Source organism: Eublepharis macularius, chromosome 17, assembly GCF_028583425.1.
Source record: "Eublepharis macularius isolate TG4126 chromosome 17, MPM_Emac_v1.0, whole genome shotgun sequence".
Taxonomy (NCBI): Eukaryota; Metazoa; Chordata; class Lepidosauria; order Squamata; family Eublepharidae; genus Eublepharis; species Eublepharis macularius.
In genome coordinates, this window is record NC_072806.1 from 10,722,904 (window position 1) to 10,746,796 (window position 23,893).

The 23,893-nt window shown below is 45.7% G+C and overlaps 1 protein-coding gene across 1 annotated transcript in view; it reads left to right on the forward strand.

Annotated features, from left to right (window-relative positions):
* Positions 1-4,712: 4,712 nt before the first annotated feature.
* The window catches only part of ARHGEF16 (Rho guanine nucleotide exchange factor 16), a 53,280-nt gene continuing 34,099 nt past the window's right edge, over positions 4,713-23,893 (forward strand). The window contains exons 1-3 of the mRNA XM_055001697.1: positions 4,713-5,318; positions 13,091-13,679; positions 22,990-23,041. Coding sequence (XP_054857672.1) covers positions 13,119-13,679; positions 22,990-23,041 — 613 coding nt within the window. The 5' untranslated portion in view covers positions 4,713-5,318; positions 13,091-13,118. The remainder of the gene's footprint in view (positions 5,319-13,090; positions 13,680-22,989; positions 23,042-23,893) is intronic.

Genomic DNA, 23,893 nt, shown 5'->3' on the forward strand with positions numbered 1-23,893 from the left:
CCCCAGCTGTATTATTGGGATATTAATAATAACAATAACTTGCTCACTGCTCTGGGTGAGACACTAATCTGTCTTGAAGAGCAGTATATAAGTCCAATTATTATTATAGTTTTCCTCAGCATTAAATTTTTGCCTCACAAATCCAGTCTTTGCAAAGGTTTGGAATTCAGCCTCAGCCCCTCGGTGTTAATCTGAACACGCACATGCCAAGTTTGATATAAAAATTTCAGTCCACGTGAGGGTTCTTTTATAGTTCCTGGGCAAAGGTGACTGTAGGGCAGCAATTCCCCCCCCCCCCCCCGCGCATCATTTTAGTCATGCTGCCATGGAAGATGCGAGTGGCTTTTGAAGTCTCCAAAATCACATCCTCAGACATTAATTTCACCTCCTCAGCTCCACAACCCTAGAAGGGAGGAAGAAGCTAAGCTTCTACATTGCAGGCCCTAAAATACTTCCAATACATGTTAGCAGTCAAATGACTGGTTCATTGTACTGAGCCCAATATAGTTTGTTCTGCTTGGCAGCGGTCTGTTGAGATGGTAGGCAGAGATCCTTTCTTGTCCTGTTAACTGAGATTTGTTCTCCCTGCATGCAAAACATGTGTGCTTATGGCCCCAGACCTACTTTCAAAGCTATTTCTTTACGTGTAAAGGATCAGGGACAAAAAGAGAAGTTGTTGGCTGTGGAAGGTCAATAGGGTATCATTTGATAGGCAATGCAATGGAATGCTTTGGTTGAACCAGCCTAGAAGGTGGGTTTGGGCACGTGACGCCTTAAAGCCGGGAGCCTTTTGTCTTCTGCTCCCAACATATTTTTCATGCCAACATAAAGACCCGCAAACAAGGAGGGGATTTTAGGGGTTTTTTTTTTTTTAAGGACAAAAGGACAATGTGAATCGTTGCAAGTGCCAAACTGCGTGTCCTGATGGAAATAGGACACTCATTTTGTCTATTTAAAAACCCAAGAATTAGCACTTAGAATTTCACAAGAAAAACAAAATACTTATTTCCCATCCCTGCGTCCTTGGTGAAGAATCCTGAAAAAGCACTTGTTGGCTGATGCGAGATGTCAGGAAGTTCTCTTGCAAAAACTCCATGGAAAAGAACGGGTGTGACTCCTCTCGATTTCAGTTGAGCAAGAGAGCATCTTGGGGGCTTGCATCAGGTATACATTTTGGCATAAATGAAGCATCGAAGCACTGGATGAGTTTTTTTTCCTCCAATGTACTGCAATCTACTGACTTAACATTCGTTATTTGTAATATGCTGTATTTTTGTTTTGTTTCTTATGTTGTGGTCAGAGGGAAAGCATCATGGTGTAGAAATTTACACTTTTTTAAAAAAAATGAAGGAATGATATAATCTGCTTGCTTTTCTGCAGATAATCCGTGGGCAAATTAATTTTCTTATACGATGGTCAGTAGCGTCATTCACAAAGCCATGGAAGTGTTGTTTTCCTTTATATTTAACAGATACTGTGATTTTTAAAAAGGTTTTGTTTTGCCTTAATCCAAGCGTGTTTTTTCCTTCTTTCCTTCCAGCGTGTCCTTCTCCCCTAGTCCTTAATACCACTTTTAGAACTGTGTTTTTTTAAATAAGCAAAAATGGCAGCTTTTGTTTTCCAACTGGCAATTCACATGAGAACAAAGAATTCTAAAGCCATTTCTCAAATTAGCATATCTACACCACAGACTTAAACTGGTTGAGTGGCCATTCCCTCTCCCCAAGGAACCCTGGGTATTGTAGTTCAGTGAAGAGGGGAGGGTTAAGGGGTCTCTAACAGATGTTTACTCCCCCCCCCAAAAACCTATAATTCCCAAGATTCTTTGAAGCAACCAGTCCAGTTAAACTGGTTTAAAACCAATATAAATCTGTAGTTGAGATATGCCTTGTTAACTTGTCTCAGCTGTCTTTCTTGCTGATTTCAAAATGCAAGCTTTTTTAATGCCCGTTGCCTGCCTGAAAAAAGATGTAATTTTTTTCTTGTTTTTTAAAAGAAACTTATATATATAATGGTAGCAAGGATTATAATTTTGTGTATCTGTCATCATTCTTCCCTCTCCAATCCTCCGCTGTTGTTACAATATACAAATTTGATCTAGGATTTTTTTTTCTTTTAGAACTGTATAGTCTTTTTTTTTAATCAATTGTAAATGTCGTTTTTTTCAAATAATGTTTTTAAAACATTGAGAAAGAGGAAGGTGCTAGTTCTTGGCATTCTGGAGTGTATATTGCTTCTGTTGTTTATAAGTAAAATTGCATGACTTGTGTTTCGAAGTCATTCTCGTGTCCGTTTGTGAAATTTTTATTAAAAACAAAAAAAAAAATTCAGTAGATGCACTTATTGTATATGTGATTAGGGGTATTTTTTTTCCTTTTGTTTGAATTTTTTTCTGTTTTTGCGTTAGGGGCTAGAAGCCTCGAACTGCCAAGGAAAATTTTAAATAAGTGGCAGTTATTAATTAATATGAAATCGCTTTGTTGGGAGAGTAAATGAAGTTAAAAAGAGAGAGAGAGAGAGAGAGATGACTTGTAGAATATAATTAAAAAAGCGATTTTACAAAAAATTCACTTTGATGCTTGTGATAAAAAGATGACTTGTGTAGAGAAATTCCTTTAAAAACAAATAATGACTAGAAAGCGCTGATTTTGAGGTTAATGCTGTAGAATAGGAATGTATACCAAATGTAATCTTTCCAACGCTACGACGGATTTATACATGAGATTGATATGCAATAAACTTGTGTGCTTTTTTAAAAGATGGACCTGTGAATTTTCTTGGGAAGCAGGAGGACGTGAATAACATGGTGCCAGCAATGAACCGAGGCAGCGGCCCTATACCGAGTTGGAACGTTGGCTCACCTAGCTCAGTATTGTCCTCTCTGATTGGTCGCAGCTCTCCAGAATCTCAGACACAGATAGGTCTTTCCCAGAACCCTCTAACGGAGATCTTTTACCTGGAGAAGCCAGGGTGTGAACCAGGGGCCTTCAGCAACGCTCTACCATTGAGCTCCTGGCCCTGTCTAAGAAATTTCCCTATGCAATGTCAGCCCACTGGAGGTTTTTAAGCAGAGGCTCTGACAGGCATGCCGATCTGGCTAAGCAATGGCCAGATGAAGGCAGGCATTATGGACGAAAGGTCGAGGGCTTCACAAAAGGGAGGAAAGGGCTCTACAGAAAAGATACTTTGTTGGAGGGATGAGAATATCCATGTGAAATCCATCCACATCTAGGCAGAAAACATATTCTCAGCCACGAGATAAACGCTAATTACCACTCCTGCAGTTGCCAATGAGTAAGAAGAAGAAACTGGAGGAAAAGCGGCTTTCAGAGGTTAGCCTTAATAGTACCCCAAACAAAGGAGTGTAGAAATTCAAATGGCGTCTTGTCAAGTTTGTCTTTAAAAGCTAGACTCTCTCTGTACTTCCAGCTTCACACACCATGGGGGTGAGTTCCACAGATCACCCAGCCAGTACTGGTTACATTTGGTTTGGCAGAATTCTGAAACCTAAACTGCAAGGAAGCTGGAAAAGTTAACATAAGAAAGCAAAGCTGTGATCATTAGGGGTGATTTTGAGTCCCCTGTTCCTTTTATTTTTACCTCAAATCCCCACTTGGATTTTGCATCTTTCTTGTATAAATCAGACGTATAATTCTTATTTTAATGCCATTTTGGTTTCCTTGCACTCATTTTCCTGTAAACTGTACACATTTCTCATGTGATATAATGTCTTGCCATTTAAAAAAAGCCACCACATAGAAAGCTAGCACATCAGGGAAATGACTAGACAAGGACACTTTATCTGATGGGCTAGCTTTCTGCATGCAAGGATGTATTTTTTTCACAAATAAGCATTCAGTTATACATGATCCCTTGTAAAATGCCATGGCCCAAGTGTAGGTTGCCCACCTCACCAGCTGTTGCACGAATCAACCTCTCTTGAATGACTGCTTCTCCGGCAGCTCAGCATCGGCAAAGCTACTTCCGGATAAGGATATGGCAAACAGATATGGTACATGATGGCCACTAGATTTCACAGTGCTCCCGGTCAACTTCTGAAAGTGCGTGGAAGCATTCCTTTCACAAAGAAAAGACCCTCTGTACATGCTCAGGCACACACTGTTCCATCCCACCCACCCCCACAAGCAAGGAATTGTTTTTAAATTCAAAAGCACTCAGCTCGAACTTTTTCTAGTGATGTAAAGGAGGCCAAATTGCAAAAGAAAGCAGAGGGGCACGAGAGTTGTAGACAAGACGGGGATTTTGACACTTCTGAAACGCCCAAAAAAAATCAGAAATCCCTCTTTCGTGGTAAAATCATCTCCAGACACGAGTTTCTTCCTGATTGCAATGAGTAGCATCGAACAGCAGAGGGCGCGCTGAGGCAGCCGAATGAGCCTTCACTGACCTGGCCAAGTAGCGAGCTTGGGGTCTCTTAGGGGGTTCCCGAAACCCGTTGGAAAATGTTGTATTTGTGACGTGCAATAAAAAGTCTGCAGCTGTCCCCCGTTGTGTGACAGAACTCTGAAGGGACTGGAGCCCTGCTTCCATTCCCAACCCCTATTCTCTGTGTTATGTACATACAACGCAAACAACGACAATCTTAGATCCAACATAAAAGAGGCACCTCTTTAAAAAGAAGAGTTCCCTGGAGAGGATCCAGCATGCTTCTTGCCCGGGGAGTAAAGGGGCCGGTTGAGAGTCACTTAAAGAAAGCTAAAGGAAAACAGAGGCGGAAATTGGCTTGCTCCTGTCTCTAAGAATTTATACTGTCCTGTAGGGGGAGATCAGGACCGAAGAGATTCCACCCAAGTAAATGCACCCAGGATTGTAGTCCATGCATAGTTTCTTGGCGTGCAACGGCCTTTACTGTACAGGATCCTCGTTGGAATGCAGCGCCGCTGCTTTCAGTGGCTCTTACTCCCGAGTAAGCGGCATGCCCTCTGCAACTCTGCCGGCAGCAAACTGAACTTTGGGTAACTTTACCCGAGCGGGAGACGCAGAGGCTTTCGCTTGCAGGAAGAGTGCGAGGAAACGTCGCAGCAACAGCCCTGCCGACCCGAGCGAGGCCGACAAAGGCGCTCTGGTTTCCCCCGGCTCTGTCCCGGCTGGGCGAGGGAGTGCCCAGGTGCCCTTCAGTCCCTCCCCGCCGGGTGGAGTCGCTTGGCGGGCGGGCGCGCTTTCCGGGCAGCTTCTCGAGTCGCTGCTGGCGGCACCTGCCTTCGTCTTCCGGGCCCGAGCGGAGGCGATGGCGACCCGGGCGCTCCGCTGCCACCGCCGTAGCTGAAGTTGCCGCGGGTCCTCGAAGGGAGGCGCAGGTAGGAGCAGCCGCAGGGGCGCGTTTGGAGACGAGGGCGCGTTTGGAGACGCGCGTTTGGAGAGGGGCGCACGCGGGGAAGGCAGCAGGCGGCGGGCGGGGGGGGCTCTCCCCTCTCCCCTCTCCCCTCTCCCCAGTTCTTTGGGGGGACAGTCTCGCATTTTCCTGTGGAGCGCCCCCTCAAATTTCCGACACATTCGCTTTGGAGTCTCTGGGGCGATCCTAGCCATTTGCATTCCGAAGGAAAACTGCCGCCCCAGTTGCCAGAAAGCTCCGGTCGGTTCCAGGCAGGTAACCGAGTCGGTCTGCAGTAGAAGGGCAAGATTTGGGTCCAGTAGCACCTTAAAGGTCAGCTAGATTTCCATTCCAGGGTAGGAGCTTTCGAGAGTTAGAACTCATACGCTGGAAATCTAAGGTGTTCCTAGACTCGGATTAAAATTAAGGAAAGTGGAGTTAACTTCTAAGTAAAGGTGTGTACAGGTTTGCATTGTGTGCACAGAGGAATATTCTCTCCAACACGGAACTACTTCGCCTAAGATTACGTTGAAGTTAGTACTGAAGAAACGAATGCGACTTTCTTGGGAGTAAAACGCCCCATAGGCATGCAGCCGTCCTCTAGGCTAACTGGGCACGGGAAAGGAATACAAGTTAGAGCTGACATCTTTTGCTTGCTTAGGATAAAACTCTGTGGGATTGGGGTGAAAATCGTTTGGCAGTCTAGTTGCAGTCACTAGAAGACAGTCTCATTGCAAGGTGTTTTACTTTTGAAATAGGCACCTTATCCTTTTAAAATCTCTTTTCTTACTGGAGGCTGGAAAGTAACTGCTGACATCCCGATTTTTTCCTGTTCTGATCCAAAGAAGTAGTAAAGAAGTTTTTGTTTCATTTTCCTCTCCCTCTACTCCAAGAGTTTATATCAGCTTTTTCCTGGCCTGGCCCTTGTGCCTTTAAGCTTTGCCGGTGTTCGGAAATGTAAAGAAAATAGTGCTTTGTATTTAACTGAAACTTTAGACCATTAAAAAGGCGCTTTAGAGATGTTCTCAATAATCCTTAAGATTATGAAAAAGAATAATCTAATAACTCCTATACAGCGAGTAACTAATCATGGCTACTGTCTCAGGAATGCTGAGGACAAGGCTTGGTAGTGGTTTCCAAAGAGTTAATTTCCAAGGTGAGATTTGACCTGGAAACTTCCCAATTCGAGCTGCTAACTTGACACCAGTTCTTACTGAGCAAGGGAATAGTCTTTGATCCTTTGTTTGCCCCCTTCCCCACCCCCCTTTTCAAAGCTGGAGTCTGGGGTTGGATGACTACATGTGCAGGCTGAGCCTCAGAAGCAAAGTTGTGTTGAATGGGGGCTATTTCCAGGCAAGGGTAATGGAATGAATGGGAACAATGGAAAGCCATCGAGTTATGGCTGAACCCCATGAGAATCAGATGGTTGTGTGTGGCCCCAGCTTGGTTTCATTTTTGTGTTGGTGTCTTTTAAAATCTGCTTTATGCCATTGTTTGAGTCTTCAAAACTGCCATGGACTGAGATCCATGGGTCCACGGTGGAAATAATTCCCATCGAACACGATGGGAGCAACTTCCAAATAATTTGCACAGGCTCTGCCTGCGCATATAGACAGATGAATGGGGGGGGCCCTTGGTAAAGAGATGCTTCTTGGGAAGCTCAGTGGTACAGCTCCTAGTTTGCATGCAGGTTGTTTCCCAGGCATCTGCAGTCAGTGTTGGGAATGACTTTTCACTGCCTGAGACCACGGAGAGTCACTGTTCAACAAAGCTCCCCTGTACCAAGAAACACCGTTGATCCATCCAGCTCAGTATTGTCCGGTTTGGCCAGCAGAGGCGCTCTCAGGTCTAAGGCAGACTGGGTCTTTCCTATCTCTTGTTCCAAGAACCGAAGATGATGGGGACTTGAACTCGAGTCCTCCTAAGTGCAGAGCAGGCGGCTCCAGTCTGAACCGGAAGAGGGTTTGCCTTGCGTTTTAGTTTTTAAAAGCCCTGTGAAGATCTGTTCTCTTGTTTCCTGTAGAGCTTTCAGTGCTCAGGCACAGCTCTGGCCCAAATCAGTTTTCTGCTTATTTTCCAATTTCTGCAGTTCTTACCCTATTGTATTGTTTATCAAATGTTTATCGATGTCCCACTTGATCTGCAATGTGTAATCCACCTTGAGTCTCAATGAGAAAGGTAGGCAGTAAAAAGACTAAATAAATAATAATAAAAACCCCTTTTCGGCCATTTCCGACGCAGGTAAGAAACATGAGAGTTGAATCGGAAGGATAGCAGGTAAAGCATAGAGGCCGAGACCAGTTTTACCTCCTCACACTGGGACAGAGTCTATCTACACACGACATCTTACACAGGGACGCTCAAGTGACTGACTTTCTGTGCGGTCTTATATTCAAGTGGACTCCGTCTCCCTAGCAGTGCACACGTATCCACAATGGGAGAACAAGTGTAAGGTCTTTCACTTGACCGTCCCTGTGTAAGATGTCTTGAGAGACTCTCAGAGCCAAGCTACAAGTGACGCCTGATGGGAAATGTAGGCATCCTGGTCTTGCAGCTGTAATGGAGAGCCAAGCTGTAAAACCAGGACGCCTACATTTCCCATCAAAACTTGGAGGAAGCTGACAAGTGTCCAACCTGGGTCAGGCATCACTTGTAGCTTGGCTCTCAGAGACTTCCTGCCTCTGAAAAGGTGGAGTCTCTTCAGTCCCCATAGCTAGTCGCTAGGGCTGCCAGCTCTAGGTTGGGAAATTCTTGGAGATTTGGGAGTGGAGCTGGGGAGGGCCAAGTATAACACCTTAGAGTCCCACCCTCCAACGCAGCCATTTTCTCCCCAGAAACTGATCTCTGGGTTCTGGAGATAAGTTTGGATTCCAGAAGATCTCCAGGCCTCATCTGGAGGCTGTCAGTCCTCCTTTTAAAGGCATTTCTGCACATGGGCATAAAACAGTCTGCGTGTTCCTTTCTTCAGTTTGCTGTCAAAGCTTGTTCATGGCCAGCTCCTTCTCTTGCTCGCTTTGCTTCTTGTGTTCCTAACCTGGGTGGGATTGTTATCAAGTGTTGCCTCGGCCGTGCCCAGACTTGCCAGCTGAGAATTCATAGGGTGTTCCCGCTCCAAGATCCGGGCTGATTGCTGATGCGCTCAATACAGCCAAAGGCCTTACATGCTAGATAGCATGTCTCAGCAGGTGCAGGTTGTAAATAATTTCCGAGAGTTAAGTAACTGGTCCTGATTGACACTGAAGTGGTCAACCTCAGAGTGGGTGTGGGTGAATGGGATAGAATGTTCCCCGTGAAGAGTACAAGCACACCCCAAGAGCCCTATTGTAGGAAACTAACACATCAAGGAGAAAACTAGCCTAGAGAAAACGAGACTCAAACAGTTCTTCCTGAGATGCTAGATTTCTTGGTTCAGGGACATTTTTCTGTGTGTTTGGAGTGATGTGATCAGCACTTGGAAGTGGTACAGCCTCAACTGATCACCTTGGTAAGAACTAAGGAACAATCTCAGGTCAAACTCAAATGACTTGAACAGCCAGACTTGGAGATGTGTGGGTCAGCATAATCGTTATTTTCATTTGTTTACCTATTATCAGACTGTTGTCAAGCCACAAATGCCACTTCATATACTGTGGTAGTTTTTCTTTTTTAAAATTCCATTCTGGCTCAGTTTGTAAAACAGGACAGGAGCGAAACTAGTAGCTGAGCACCTGATGGTGAGAGAAGTTATATCGTTCGTTATTATTTTTCAGAATATGAATTTATTATTTCACATCAGCTATTAGCTAACTCTCCATTAACATCTGTATCCAGTTGGTTGATGATTAACATATTCCTTTTTTCAATCAACCCCTTTTCTCCAAATTATTTGCTATTTATTAAATGGGTCAGATAGTATCAGCACCAGCCATACTGGTTGAGGGAGAGTGTTAACAAGCACCAGGTTTTGAAACAATGCCTGAGTGTTAGTTTTAGCTCCCGTTCTTAGAATTCACCCAGTCTGGTGGTGCCATAGGCTTACGTGGCTAATGCTTCTAGGTATGAAAATACAAACAAAACACCCATCCCCCCCCTCCCACACACACACATACCACTTACAATTTAATCCAAAGCAGAGCAGTTAGTGCCCAAACTGTTGTGACCTGTACCCATGGAGTAACTTTTTTGTTCATTGGTTTACAGGTGGAGTTATTTTTTGGGGTGGTGAATAAGTGCATCGTTGTGGCTAAGATACATTACAGTTCGTTCTTGCTGCAAAATCACTAGCTGATCCTAAACATGCTGCGCTTTTTTGGCCTTAGGTAAAGGTAAAGGTAGTCCCCTGTGCAAGCACCGAGACATTACGGACCCATGGGGGGACATCGCATCACGACATTTTCTTGTCAGACTTTTTTCGGGGTGGTTTGCCATTCCCTTCCCCAGTCATCTACACTTTACTCCCAGGAAACTGGGTACTCATTTTACTGACCTTGGAAGGATGGAAGGCTGAGTCAACCTTGAGCCGGCTACCTGAACCCGGCTTCCGCCAGGATTGAACTCGGGTCGTGAGCAGAGCTTGGGCTGCAGTACTGCCGCTTACCACTCTGTGCCACAGGGCTCCTTTTCTTGGCCTTACCCCTCCCCAAATCTTCAATATGGGGAACATAACACTGGCCTGTTGTAAAGATAAAGTGTGGGAAGTGTTCTGAATACTGAAAAAGACGAGCCAAAATTCAAGCATTACAATTATTCTCAAGCGAGTTGAGCAAATGATTGGCGTCACATTACTGTTGTGCCTTGGAGACACAAAGGAATCTACAAAACATTGTAAGAACTGAGCCCTGAAGCAATTAAGCTGACCCCTGCACACCTTTTAAATACCATACTGAAATGTTTTCAGGTTTTTTTTGTCATTGCCAGTCACAACATTTCCTTATTTATTCCCCCCCTTCCGAAACAAAGGGAGAAAGGAGAAATGACTGTGACTGTGGCTGTGTTTATGGGTTGGGCCCTCCCAGTTCTGAATCAGTCCAGTCTCCTTGGACTGAAGCGGCTCTCCAAGATCTCAGGCAGAGAAGGGCTTTTTCCACCACCTCCCACCTGAGCCAGATATCCAAACCGGGATCTCCAGTTTAGTGCCCAAATGCAAAGCTTCACAAACACTGAACCGAGTACTTTTTGAGACATGGAACTCACAGCCGCAAGATGCAGCGTCGGTCACAAGCTTGTTTCAAGGGGGATCAGGCACATTAGCTGAGGTGGGTTCTAGCAAGAACTATGAGCCTTGACACTGGATATTCAGGCCATGGACCTCTGAAAGCCAGACCAGCAGATTGGTCTGTAAGAACAGCAAGGAGCGGCTGTTGCCAAGACATCCGGTTGGCTGCTGTGGGAAACAGGATGTCAAACCAGATGGGTCTTTGGTCTGATGCAGCTGAATTTTTCTTCTGTACTTCTTTCTCACCACATATGGTCTGGCTGGGGAGAGGCCATGGCTCAATGGCAGAGCATCTGTTTTGCATGTAGAAGGTCCCAGGTTCAATCCCCGCCATCTCCAGCTAAAAGGATTTGAGTGAAGTGAAAGACCTCTGCCTGAGACCCTGGAGGGCTGCTGTCAGTCTGAGTAGACAATACTGACCTTGATTGATTCACTGTAAGGCAGCTTCATATATGTGTGGCTATATGTGCAGTGTCATTTATTTCGGCTTCTCAACGGCACGGTTCTTGCTCTTGCATGATGCCTTTCCCTCCTGTGTTGCAACGTGTGGCTTTGAGCAGTCCGGGTGGCTGGTCTGTTTTGAGCATTGCGCCCTTTTCTGAGCCCCATTGTCTGTTATGCACATGAAACATAAATGCTGCATGCTTGGATCCAACCCAAAATAAATAATAATAACAGTGTGCTTATATACCACCCTTCTGGACAGATAAGTGCCCCACTCAGAGCAGTGAACAAAGTCAGTGCTACTATTATCCCCACAATCCAGCTGGAGCTGAGAGGAGTGGCTTACATGAGGCCACCTGCTGAGCTCATGGCAGTAGTGGGATTTGAACCAGTAGAGTGCTGATTTGCAGCCCAGCCACTTAACCACTGTGCTACAGCAACTCTCATAGAATATTATTATCCCCACAGTATGGCTGGGAAGCTGGGGCTGAGAGGAGTGACTGACCCAAGACACCTGCAGAGCTCATGGCAGTAGTGGGATTCGAACCAGCAGAATGCTGATTCGCAGCCCAACCACTATTGTGCTACAACAGGTCTCATAGTGTATTATTTTCCGCACAGTAGGGCCAGGGAGGTGGGGCAGAGAGGAGTGACTTACCCAAAGGCACTTGCTGAGCTCATGGCAGTGGTGGGATTCAAACCAGCAGAATGCTGATTCACAGCCCAACCACCTAGTCAATTGAGAACAATGTTCTCTACCTCTTCTTATGCCAGTTGAGACAATGCCATGCCATTCTTGCAAGAGGTGTGGTGGTCTTATAAAACACTGACTGACAGCTCTATCATATATAACCTTTCACCACGTTTTTAAAAAATCCAACCCCCCACTCCCCGCCCAATATAATGAATTGGCTTAATATTGCTGATTTGCAGGGGTGTTGTGAGGACGGAAGAATGATATAAACCACTTTGGGTTCCCATTGGAGAGAAAGATGAGGAATAAATGAAACAAATAAATTATTGAGGGCCTGTAGCTATGTGGTAGAGTACGTTATATTTCGTTTAAGGGGTGTGTGTCTTAGGGAAGACATGGACGAGGTTTCTAAAGTTATGCGCAGTGTGGAGAAAGTGCCGAGACTATTTTCTCCTTCCCCCAACCCAGGTCATTTCCCCAGGCTTTTGGGTACATGCTAGTAATCTTCCTCCGAGAACACTACGTATCTTCAAGGATCCTCCAAGTGGCTCAGAGAGCTTTTACGGACAGTAATGCCTGCTGCTCTTCCTCTGTAAAGTTTGTGTTATATTTATGTAACACTTTAAGCGTATTGGGAACCTAACATTGGAGTGAAGTTTCTCACCCCAGAAGGCTCAAAAATGTTGTTACTGCCCTGGGATCCCAAAGAACCCTAATCTGCGATTTCCATTCAAGAATACGGGAAGAGTAACTCCGAACGTTCATGCAGAGCCTCTTGTGAAAGAATTAACGTGGGCCCTACAGAAAGAACCATTCTAGCTAGCAGTGCGTCTAACCGGTTGGACAGCTTTTCCATGAAGAGAGCTGCTATGACCTTTGTGTTAACTTTTAAACCATCTGAGGGAGGAGGAATTCCCCCCCCCCACACCAATCGTCTTTGGTACAAGAGCTTCATCTTTTGCAAAAACACTCCAATCTCTGAACTTCATTTTATAATAAGAATGTCTCTGCCCAGTTATGTTCCCTGCTAATTTAGGAACGCTACTGTCTCATTCTTGGCCTGTTTCTCTGTAGTGATTGCTAAAGTAGGGTGGCCAATTTTGATTTGGGAAATTTCTGGAGATTTGGGGGCGGTGCCTGGGGAAGACAGAATATGCAGAGGGGAGATCTCAGCGAGAATGCCATTCCATAGACTTCTCCCTTCGAAGCTGCCATTTTCCCCAAGGGAACTGATCCCTGTAGTCTTGAGTTGTAATCCCAAGAGATATCCAGGCATCACCTGGAAGTTGGCAACCCTGTGGGGTTTGTCTAACCGGTAGGGTTGCTCAAAAGGATTTCTGTAGTAACGTTTGAACAGGTGGAAGCGTTTTATATTCCTTGCTGGAAAGCAACGTCTCTTGCGTTCTTCTCTTTGTTCCATTCCTAGACTCCAGAAAGCTGTCCAGAGCCACATCATGTCCCAGCGGCTTTCGGACACCTCCTTGGCAGACAAAGCCCTTTTGCTAGAGTGCCAGCTCACCTCGGAGTTACAGGTCAGCCCCACTGCTGTGACCCCGCAGGGGACATGCAACTCCATGGCGGCGGCGCTTGACAACGCCGCCTTTTCGGGTGAGCTCTCGCCGTCTTCCAACGGGCCACGCCGGGTCATCCTCAGCACTGAAAGCCCGGTGGCTCTGAAAGTGGGCACGCAGCAGCTCATCCCCAAAAGTCTGGCTGAATCCCCCCGATCCAAGCCTCCATCCCGGCACCAGAGCTTTTCTGCAGCAGTGCTGAGCAAAGAGGCACCGCGATGCGACCCGAAGCGTTTGTCGGCCCCCAGCATTTCTTTCGAAGATCTGGAAGAGGAGTTGGGCGGGGGGACGCTGAAACGCAACCTGCGCAACATGTCCTACCGGGCAGCAATGAAAGGCTTCGGGAACACCGAAGCACCAGAGACTGCCAAGTTCAGCGCCACCCTGAAACCACTCTCAGAAGAAGCCAACGGACAGGGAGCGCGGAGCCCCGGCCGAAATAAGGTAAGCCCTCGAAGGAGGCCCAAGTCCTGAGCATTTAAGAAGAGCAAAGAAAACTTGATTCGAAAAACTCTGAGCAATCTGGGGAAGCAGAGAGCAATGATACACCTATTTATTGCCCTGGTGTGCATGGATAGATATACTGATATGAGTGGTGAAAGGTTTATTGTATTCAGCCACAGGCCATTACAAGTCACAAACAACAAACGAAAACAGAAACACAAGCTTGAATAAAATTGATGTGACATCGTCAAAGCATTAAAATTTAAAACTAGATACAACCATCAAACCATTTCCGGTTGTCAAATTCATAAAGGACAATAAAAGTATACACAGTTAAAACAGTAAAAATCCCCAATGTTCAGTGTTAATGTTATCCCTTAAGCACAGCATTAGCCCGTATTTTTTTTGCAGCCAGGGCATATAAAGGCATTTTATAGGATATGTTAGCATCAGAGTCGGCTAATAAAACTGCAGTCTTCTCGGGATAAGCTAATATGAATTGGATAGATATGCTAATACGAATTGCTGATGTACTGTTTCCTAGTACTGCTGCTGCTTTCCCAGTACAGAGTAGAGTTTCTCGCTTTCAATAGTACGACTTTGATAGTTTGGGTCTCTCTTGGGTGGAAAACAGCAGCTGCTAAATACGTCCAACCTACCAATGAAGTCCGACTGGAAAACCCAGACATTGATATTTGTGCTTGTTTTTGAGGGTTTGGGGATTAAGGAGCTTTTTTCCCCCTCCTAAGCTGTTCAACTATTTGAAAATCTTGGGTTTGAAAAGCACTTTGCAATTACTTTAGGATTTTCTCGCAGCTAAATAATTTGTTGTCATCCGCAAACTCTGCTGATACAGAATACTCATCAGTAGACATTGCAGGGAGTTGGAAAAACTGGTTTAAAAAAATGAGAGGCTTATTTTAATTGACTAACTTAATAGCAAAACAGCCAAACTTGTCTAAAGACTAAATACGTTGAGAAGAACCTGGTCATCTTGAACGTGAGCAAATCCTGAAAGAGTGGATCCTGTTTACCAAGTCTTGATTGAATAAATCCCAGTTGTAGGCATTCTCTGCCTCCCAAAGTTTCAAAGGGCGGGAGATCCATAAAGTTTATGTAATTATTCTAAAGTAGGTGGTGTTTGTTAATGGTTTCCAAGTTCTTATTCCCCTGACCATTTGCCCACTTGTGTAGTGACATGGTGTTCTTTGCACATGGATTTCACCCTGGAGATTGTGTGTGTGTCTCTTGCCAGAGGGCTGCATGCACTGGATTGTGGAAGAGCCACACAAAACCCTTGCCCTGGCAAATTTCATTGATGTCAAATGCTGGGCGTTTCTTGATGCAACATAAGACACCAGGGGTAGGTCCAGGTAAGGATGCCCTGAGCTCTGTGGTAGGGTTGCCAGCTCCAGGTTGGGAAATGCCTGGAGATTTGGGGGGGGTAGCGCCTGAGAGGGGGGGGGTTTAGGGAGGGGGGGGAGCTCAGCAGCGTATTATCCCATAAAGTCCACCCTCCAAAGCAACGATTTTCTCAAGGGAACTGATGTCAGTCAGCTGGAGATCAATTCTAATCCCAGGACATCTCAAATTACCACCTGGAGACTGGCAACCCTATATGTGTGCCTTGGCTTGCAAGTCTAGGTAATTGTAGTTAGATTTGCTACTTCTAGTATCTAAAATCTCAAACTGCAATGCACCCTTGAGCATAGACCTGGTACGCGCCAGCCATATACCTTGGTGACTACCAGCCAACGGAAAATAGGACCAGAAATGGACAGTGAACGCCAATCCGCCTTTTGTTTAAGAAGCAGCTTTTGCTGCTCTGATTGGTGGCTTTGTAGTTCTGGTTTTGCCCCAGGTTTGGTGGGCTGAATGGTCTCTGTCCGACATCGCTCCCGGTTTGGGATCTGTTGTGAGTTTTGACCCTGACACCCGATCCACTGAATCTAGTTTAAGTATGTTAGTTCAGTTCTGGGGCCTCTGACCAAAACAATGTTAATGGAAATTAATTATGGTTTGCTATTATACCTGAATTGACAGAGTAGCGGCTAGTGTATTGTAGTAGAACTTGAGTCCAGTAGCACCTTTAAGACTAACCAACTTTACTGTAGATGCATCTGATGAAGAGAGCTGTGGTTCTCGAAAGCTTATGCTACAATAAAGTGGGTTAGTCTTAAAGGTGCTACTGGACTTTTGCTGGGTGTCTTTGGACCAGGCACTCTTTCTCAGCCCAACCTACCTCATAGGGTTGTTAGGAGGATAAAATAGAGGAGGGGGAGATGATGGAAAGCACTCTAAGCTCCTTAGAGGTAGGTCAGGATAAAAATGTGAGCTAAACACACCGTAGTTTGCTCTTGGCTGGTGAACTGTGGCTTGAAGCCGGTTGGCCAGGTGGCTTATGCTAATTGCACTTTAGCGCAATGTCGTTGTGGTTACTCAGTTCTTACAGCCCTTGTTCCACCTCCAGAGGCTGTTGCGTCGTAGGAGTGCTGAGCAGCTGGAAAACAAAAGTGCACGAGCAACTCCAAACCATGGTTTGCATTAGCTAAAGTTTGGCACATTGTCTGAATTGACCAGCCCATAGTTGAAGCCATTGCTTCACTTTAAGAATAGGATACTGAGAATGTAGGACAGTAGAACAGACCATTGGCTGTAAACAGGTCATTTTGTAGAAAAAGAGCTGGAGGAACTCATTAGCACAACTCATTAGCATAACTCATTAGCATATGCCACACCCCTCGACATCACCAGAAATGTGCCATTAGCATAACTGATTTGCATACACCACACCTCCTGACATCACCTATCCTGGCTGTTTTGGACCCAATCTTGGCCATTCAGGGCCGAAATTGGGCCCAAAATGGCCAAAAAGGGGCCTAAAATGGTCAGGATCAGACCACTGCTAAGTGGGAGAGTGATCCACCACCCGTCAGAGGCCCGATCCGGGCCGTTTCATCCCCAATCCAGGCTGAAACGGGCCCAAAATGGCCGAGAGTCAGGTGGGCGGGGCCTCCTGACATGTGACCTATTTGGGGAACTGCCGGAACTGTGTTCCGGCGCATTCCCCCTCGAAATGAGCCCTGGCTGTAAACCTTGGGTTGCTTGTATGTTTGGCAGCTCAAACCATGGCTTGGATTCTTAAATGACTGGTGAACACTAACCATGGTTGGTTGGAGATGCCTGCTCTGAGCCTGGGACTTCAGAAATGCTTGAACATGAAGAAGCTGCTTTTTACTGAGCCAGACGATGGGTCTGTCAAGGTCGTTATTGTCTCCTCTGTCTGGCTCTGGCTTTCCAGGAGGATCTTAGCTGGTGGTCTTTCACATCACCTACCAGGTGCTTCTGCCTGGAGATGGAACCCGGGACCTCCTGCGTACAAACGAGGTTCTCTGTCACTGAGCCGTAGCCTCTCCCTTTACGATCTTGCACAGTTTACAGGCATCCATGTTTGCCTGAGCTGTCGGTTCGCCTTTCCTTCTGTGTTTTGTGAACCTCTTCAGACTTGTATCTTCATCCAAGGATATCTAGAGCAAGCTTGTCGAAAGACACCAGTTTAGGGCAGCTGGCCTTAATTATCATGTTTGTGAGTTGATGTACAGCCAGGCGAGGGTCAGAGGTCCGAGTGTGTGTAGGAGCATCACAGCTTAACTCTGTGCAGAGAGGAGACCATGGTGGTGGTTTGCAGATGAGAGACAGATCGGCTCTGGGGTGTCTTCGGGAAGCAGCGAGTTAACGGACTGTTTGAAGGTTACTTTGGGATTTGAGCAAACGTGCGGGGCAGAGGGCTTGGAAAGGGAGCAGGAGGCAGAGAGATGAAGCCGTTCGAGACCCGGAGTCCTAGCAACCGCGTGTTCCTGGAAACGTTTAACAAGACAAAAAAGACATGTCAGCTGGAGTTCACAGGCTAGTTCTTGAGGGAAGATGCAGTGCAGCTGTTTGGGGCTTTTGTTTTCGAACAGCTACGAAGAACGCAACCAGCTGAGATGACAAGGGGTCAGTAACTCGCCCTCCCAAAGAAGGCAGAGAGTGCTAATTGTGTCTAAAATCAAAGTACCCAGTGCTGCTTTCCCCATTTCGAAATTGCTCTAATCTTCCAATTCCTCATCTTAAATTGGCCCAGACTCTCACTTTATAGCATTGGCTTTTTCACCTGTAGGAGCCTGTGTGGGTCAGAGCTAAACCGCTCACACTGCAATCCAAAGCAGAGTTGCCCTCTTCTACTGAAATCAGCGGACCCAGGAAGGTCAAACTCTGTTTAGGATCACACCGTGAGTGAATTTATAGGGTTTAAAATGGGTTGATAGTATTGAAATGCCTGATTTCTCAGGGTACACCGTTTTAGTCATACATTGAAAGCAACTGTAGGGGGGTGAACACTGTCTTGGAGGAAGCATTCCCTCCACACACACACAAATGATGGGAGAATGGCATTTTGGGGGGTCAACTGAGATCCATATGCACAGCTTGTGTTACCAAACTCCAGGCGGGCCCTAGAAGGACAACTGATCTCCAGACTACAGAGATCAGTTCCCCTTGAGAAAAAGGGCAGTCTTGGTGAGTGGACTCTATGGCAGCACATTGTCCCTGCTGACCTCCCTTCCCTCCACAAACCTCTGCACCTGAATCTCCAGGAATTCCCTGAGCCAGAGTTGGCAAGCCTATCTGTGTGTGCAGGGTTTTTTTTCTGGGAAAAGAGGTGGTGGAACTCAGTGGGTTGCCCTCGGAGAAAATGGCCACCAGTCATGTGACCATTTTCAAGATGTTCTGGAACTCCGTTCCACCGCATTCCAGCTCTGTGTGTATCTCTGTATCTCTCTTGTCTCTCTGTCTCTCTATCTCCTTCCCTCTCCCGGAGCCATCTTTTTACAAATACTAGATAAGGGGACATGCTTTTTAATGAAGGTGACTAGGTTGGAAAAATCGGCCTTTCAGCTCAAGCGTTAACTCCAAGGAACAGTGCACATTGTGCACAATACCAACGGAGTTTAAAGGGCCACGTCATTGGCCGTAAGCCTCGCTGCAACTGGCACAGGTGTAGATCTGTCTCAAAAGAACTCTTGGGCGGTAACTTTCCGGCCCTTGAGGACAAAGGTCCCCTGGACGATCAAGCCACATCACTTGGGACTTTTCCTCCTTGAAAACTGGAACTAAAACGCAGCAAAAAATATTTCTGTGAATAAGTTTCCAGCTATAGCTCGGATCCTGGGGGAGCACCTTTGGATTCCTAACTCCCTTTAATTTGCCAGTGGAAAGCAAGCTCTTAAGTATGACTCTCTTTCCTTGTTTCTCTACTCTGCACACGCTTGCATTTAGAACTGTGTTGGGCAGTGAAGCTCTGGGTTCAAATCCCTGGAGAGAGAGGCATACTGGGTGACCTTGGGCCAACTGCAGTTTCAGATCAATATAGGTGTGGCTCAGTGGAAGAGCTTCTGCTTTGCACGTAGAAGGGGCCAAGTTCAATCATTGACATCCCTGCTTTTAAAAAAAACACTCAGGTGTTTGGAAAGACTTTCTTTCCCTGGAGCCAGCTGGGGATTTGCTGCCAGTTCAGATACTCTGGGCGGATCAAAGGTTTGATTCTAAGGCTGTTTTTTCTTTGTTTGTTTTAGGATATTTCTAGTTCGCCTGCTATAATGTCAATGTTGTTATAGAGCAGCATAATAGAACACAAAAAGCAAATATTAATGCATCATCAAACTGAACAAGTATAAAAAAAATCTTTTTTAAAAAAGTCAAGAGGCTCCTGTTCTAACCACTATATATGCTGTTGGAACAGAGAAATATTATATGCAGGGCTTTTTTCCAAGGGGAACGCGGGGGAACGGAGTTCCGGAACCTCTTGAAAATGGTCACATGGCTGGTGGCCCCACCCCCTGATCTCCAGACAGAGGGGAGCTAAGATTGCCCTCCACACCGCTTGGCGCGGAGGGCAGTCTCAACTCCCCTCTGTCTGGAGATCAGGGGGCGGGGCCACCAGCCATGTGACCATTTTCTCCCAAGGGAACCCACTGAGTTCCACCACCTCTTTTCCCAGAAAAAAAGCCCCGATTATATGTATTGTACAACAATTTTTTTACAGCTTGATGGAGGGCCTGGTAGATTCCTGGGGTAGGGAATTCCACAGCCTGAAGTCCCCTATCCCAGGACCTTCAGACACGGTTGCTAACTCTGGCTTGGGAAAATTACTGGAGATTTGGGAGGGCGGTGCCTGGGAAGGGGAGAGTTTGGGGAGGGAGTTAAGCAGGTTATAATGCCATAGAGTCCACTCTACAAAGCTGCCATTTTCTCCAGGGCAGCTGGTCTCTATTGTCTGGAGATCAGTTGTAATTCTGGGAGAACTGCAGGCCCCACCTGGAAGTTGGTAACCCTACTGTCAAAGGCTTCTTATGATGATTGGGGAGTGCTATGTGCACTACCATACAATCTTTGGAAAGAAGACAGGATTAAAATGTAATAAATTTAAAAATGGGAAAAAAATAAGTGAAAGGTGATGCAAAATTCTGCACCAAGAAGAACTGGATTTTCTGACTTATACAAAAAGTGCAAATCCGTCAAAGGTGCACTGTTTTTTCCATGATTTGGAAAAGGGGCAAGAGAATCTTACAGGCCACTGAAACATATCCCCTATATAAATGTGTGTCTGTTGCTTTGATCTTTTATTCTGCTTTTTGTTTTGTTCCTGATATTTTAGTACTGACGTTATAAACAATCTTTTTAAATAGAAAAGTGGCATAAACATTCAAGTATGAATGGAATGGCTTCTCAATAAGAGTTTTAATTTAAAAGATCATTCCAGGTTAATTTTAAAAAATCACAAAAAAGACAAAGACACAAAAGATAAAAAAGAAAGAAAAGAGAAAAAAATAGAATGAGTTCTCCATGGTTTGTGCCAGGCCCCATTTTCAGTGGCAATATCAGGCCTCTCAAACTACATTCTGCCAGTAGTGCAATCTTATTCAGCCACCTCTACCCCCACTAAGCCAGGTATACGTAGGCTGTGCATGTTCAAAGAAATCCTCAAAGCCCTGAGGACTAGAAACTTGCTTTTTTAAAAATGAAAACTGAGATTGTTCGGAGGATGAATTCTGCATTCTTGAATGCCATGTCTATGCACCTGTCGAATCGCTCTGAGACAGAGGCTAGCCCCATCGTTTGCCCTTCTGATTACGAAGTGTGATTATCTTTCCTTCCCTGGTGGAGTATATAGGGTTCCCAGCTCCAGGTTGGGAAGTTCCTAGAGATTTTGGGGGTGGAGCCTGGAGAGGGCAGGGTTTGGGAGGGGAGGGGCTTTAGCAAGATATAGTACCATACACTCTACCTTCCAAAGCATCCTTTTTCTCTAGGGGAACTGATCTCTGTTGTCTGGAGATCAGTTGTAATTCTGGGAGATCTCCAGCCGCCACATGGAGGCTGGTAACCCTATTGCTTCCGTCTCCCAAATTCTTCCTTCAACCCCCCTTTGTCAGCCCAGCCATTCAAGACCGAACCAGAGCTACGGCCTTACGTTTCTTCCAGACATTCACTAATTACAACTAGAACCATATTTAATGAAAAGTAGTATAGAAATGCAAGACAAACACAGGGACAGTGTTTTACCAAGGACAAGTGGTAACGGGTGAATACATCTGTGCTAAACCTGGCCCTGAAATAACTCATTTTGCCAAGCATCCGTATTGAACTGTCAAAAGTTCAGGTATCTGCAAGTGTTCAGGAATCATGTTTGTTAATCCAGAACTGCTGTTTCCTCACCACGTCCCTTCTCTGAGGGAAACGTGCCCTCACTATTGTGTAATATGTCAAACAACCTGTCGTGTGGCCTCTTCAAAATTCTCCTTGTATTTCTAGAAGCAACAATTCTCCCAGTTCTCTACTTTGGCTAAAATCTGTGCATCTTTCTAGAGAAACTTCTCTGTGGAAAACTTGCAAAATAACTTCTCAATGTGAAATGGCTTTCGTTGTGACATAACTCTCTGTGATCGGCATTTGTTTGCCTCGGCCAAATCCAGATGATTTTTTCCCCTCATGACAACATTAGTATGCAGGTCAAAGCCGGCCATGGGGAGGAGCGATGTTTGGTAAATCATTAAGGAGTAACGGCCGGATGCCAAGTGGTTTTGCTAACAAAGGTACCTGTTCAGACTGGATTTGTGTCTGTCTCCTGGAGGCTCTTAACAAACATGTTTGTTTCAGCAGCGGGACAGGAAAAAACAACAGCAACTGAGAGAGCAACCCTAAGCAGGTCTACTTAGAATCCTACTCAAGTCTATTCAATGGGCTTACTCCCAGGAAAGTGTCTTTAGGATTGCATTCTGAAACCCAGGAGGGAGGGCAGTGAAGGGACAATAGGAAATGTTGAGCTCTGCCTGAAAAGCTGTGTGTTCCTTGCTTAAAAAATCATCATCATCATCATGTTAAATTAGAGAACGCCGTTTTGATTTGCAAGTCCCAATTTTGGACATGAGTTTTCCCTGCGTGGGATGTAACTGCAGTCCTCTTTTAAATTAATTTGATAGAATTATTGCTCTTAAAATACTATAAGTAGAGCATAAGAAAAATGCACATGTATTGCTACTGAACACGCTCACATAATGCTGCCGTTCTGAGTCAGACCTGAAGTCTGTCAAGGTCAATATTGCCTACTCAGGCTGGCAGCCGCTCTGTAGTGTCTAAGGTGCTCTAAGAGTCTTAAGGTCTTTCACCTCACTGACTGTCAGATCCTTTTAGCTGGAGATGCTGGGATTTGAAGCTGGAACCTTCCGCATGCTAAGTGGATGCTGTACTACCGAGCTACGGCCCCCTCTCCAAAATAAATGAATCCGGAACAGCAGTGTCAAGGGACATTTTTTTTAAAAAACGGACAAGGTCATATTCATACATCCCTGCTAAAGATGCAGAGTTTCCAGGCAGCTCCCCAAGTCTTAAAATTGTTGTTAACTAAGAGCCAAACTACAAGTGATGCCTGACACAGGTTGGACACTTGTCAGCTTCCCTCAAGTTTTGATGGGAAATGTAGGCGTCCTGGTCTTGCCGCTTGGCTCTCCGACTGCTGTCCAATGGACTTTTCAACTGTCACTTGTCCAACATTCTGCCAAGCTGCCTACATTTTCCATCAAAACTTGAGGGAAGCTGACAAGTGTCCAACCTGTGTCAGGCATCACTTGTAGTTTGGCCCTCAGTCAAATGATGGGAAATAATAGCTGGGATCTGGAGAGGAGGGGAGGTTGGGAGCTGTGTCTGGTTTGCTGACAAATAAAGTTGTCCATGTACATGTTGCTGAATTTCTCTCTCACACACTGGCTTTTGACAGAGAACCTTTGGGCGCAAGCGGATGCCGCGGCATGGGGGCTCTTTCAAGGATGGTGAGTATGCAGAGGGGAGGCTGTTGGATTCTAGGGCATGCCCAAGCTGTTTCGGGGCAGAAGAGGGAGCATGAGTGAGTGTTGCCTAGTGGTTAGAATGTCAAACTAGGACAGGAGCAGCCCGGGTGCTGCCTTCTTTTTCAGCCCTGTCTACCTTATAGGATTGTTGTGAGGTTAAAATAGATCAGAGAACTATATACGCTGTCCCGAACTCCTGGAGGATTGAATAAAAACATGTTATGTAGTTGCTTGGTTCAGAATACAAACATGTCAAGTTTGTAAAAATCAGCTATTGCAAGTAAAGTTTCAATTCCCTGAATTTCTCCTCTGGCAAAATAAGGAGGGAAGCAAAATAAGATTCTGCACATGGGTGAAAAGGGCTCTTTTTGTGGGGGACTCTACACATGATCAGAGGCTCTCGAGGCAAAGCTCGTGCACTAGAATTTCTAAACATGAGCCGTTCTCAACCTCCAGTGCGATGAAAGAGGATTCTTGCCAAGGAACTGTTCTCCTGTGCCCAAGGCGGGTCTCGACTTAGCAGCTGCTATGAGCTCAGTCTGTCAGGAGGGCCTGCTGTCCCCTATTGATATTGGCTACTGCTTCCATGCTCTTTCTCTCTCTCTAGGAGAGCCAGTTTGGTGTAGTGATTAAGAGCACGGGACTCTAATCTGGAGAACTAGGTTTGGTCCCCCACTTCTCCATTTGAAGCCAGCTGGGTGACCTTGGGCCTGTCACAGCTCTCTCAGAGCTCTCTCAGCCCCACCCACCTCACAGGGTGATTATTGTGGGGATAATAATAACACACTTTGTAAACTGCTCTGAGTGGGTATTAAGTTGTCTTGAAGGGCAGTA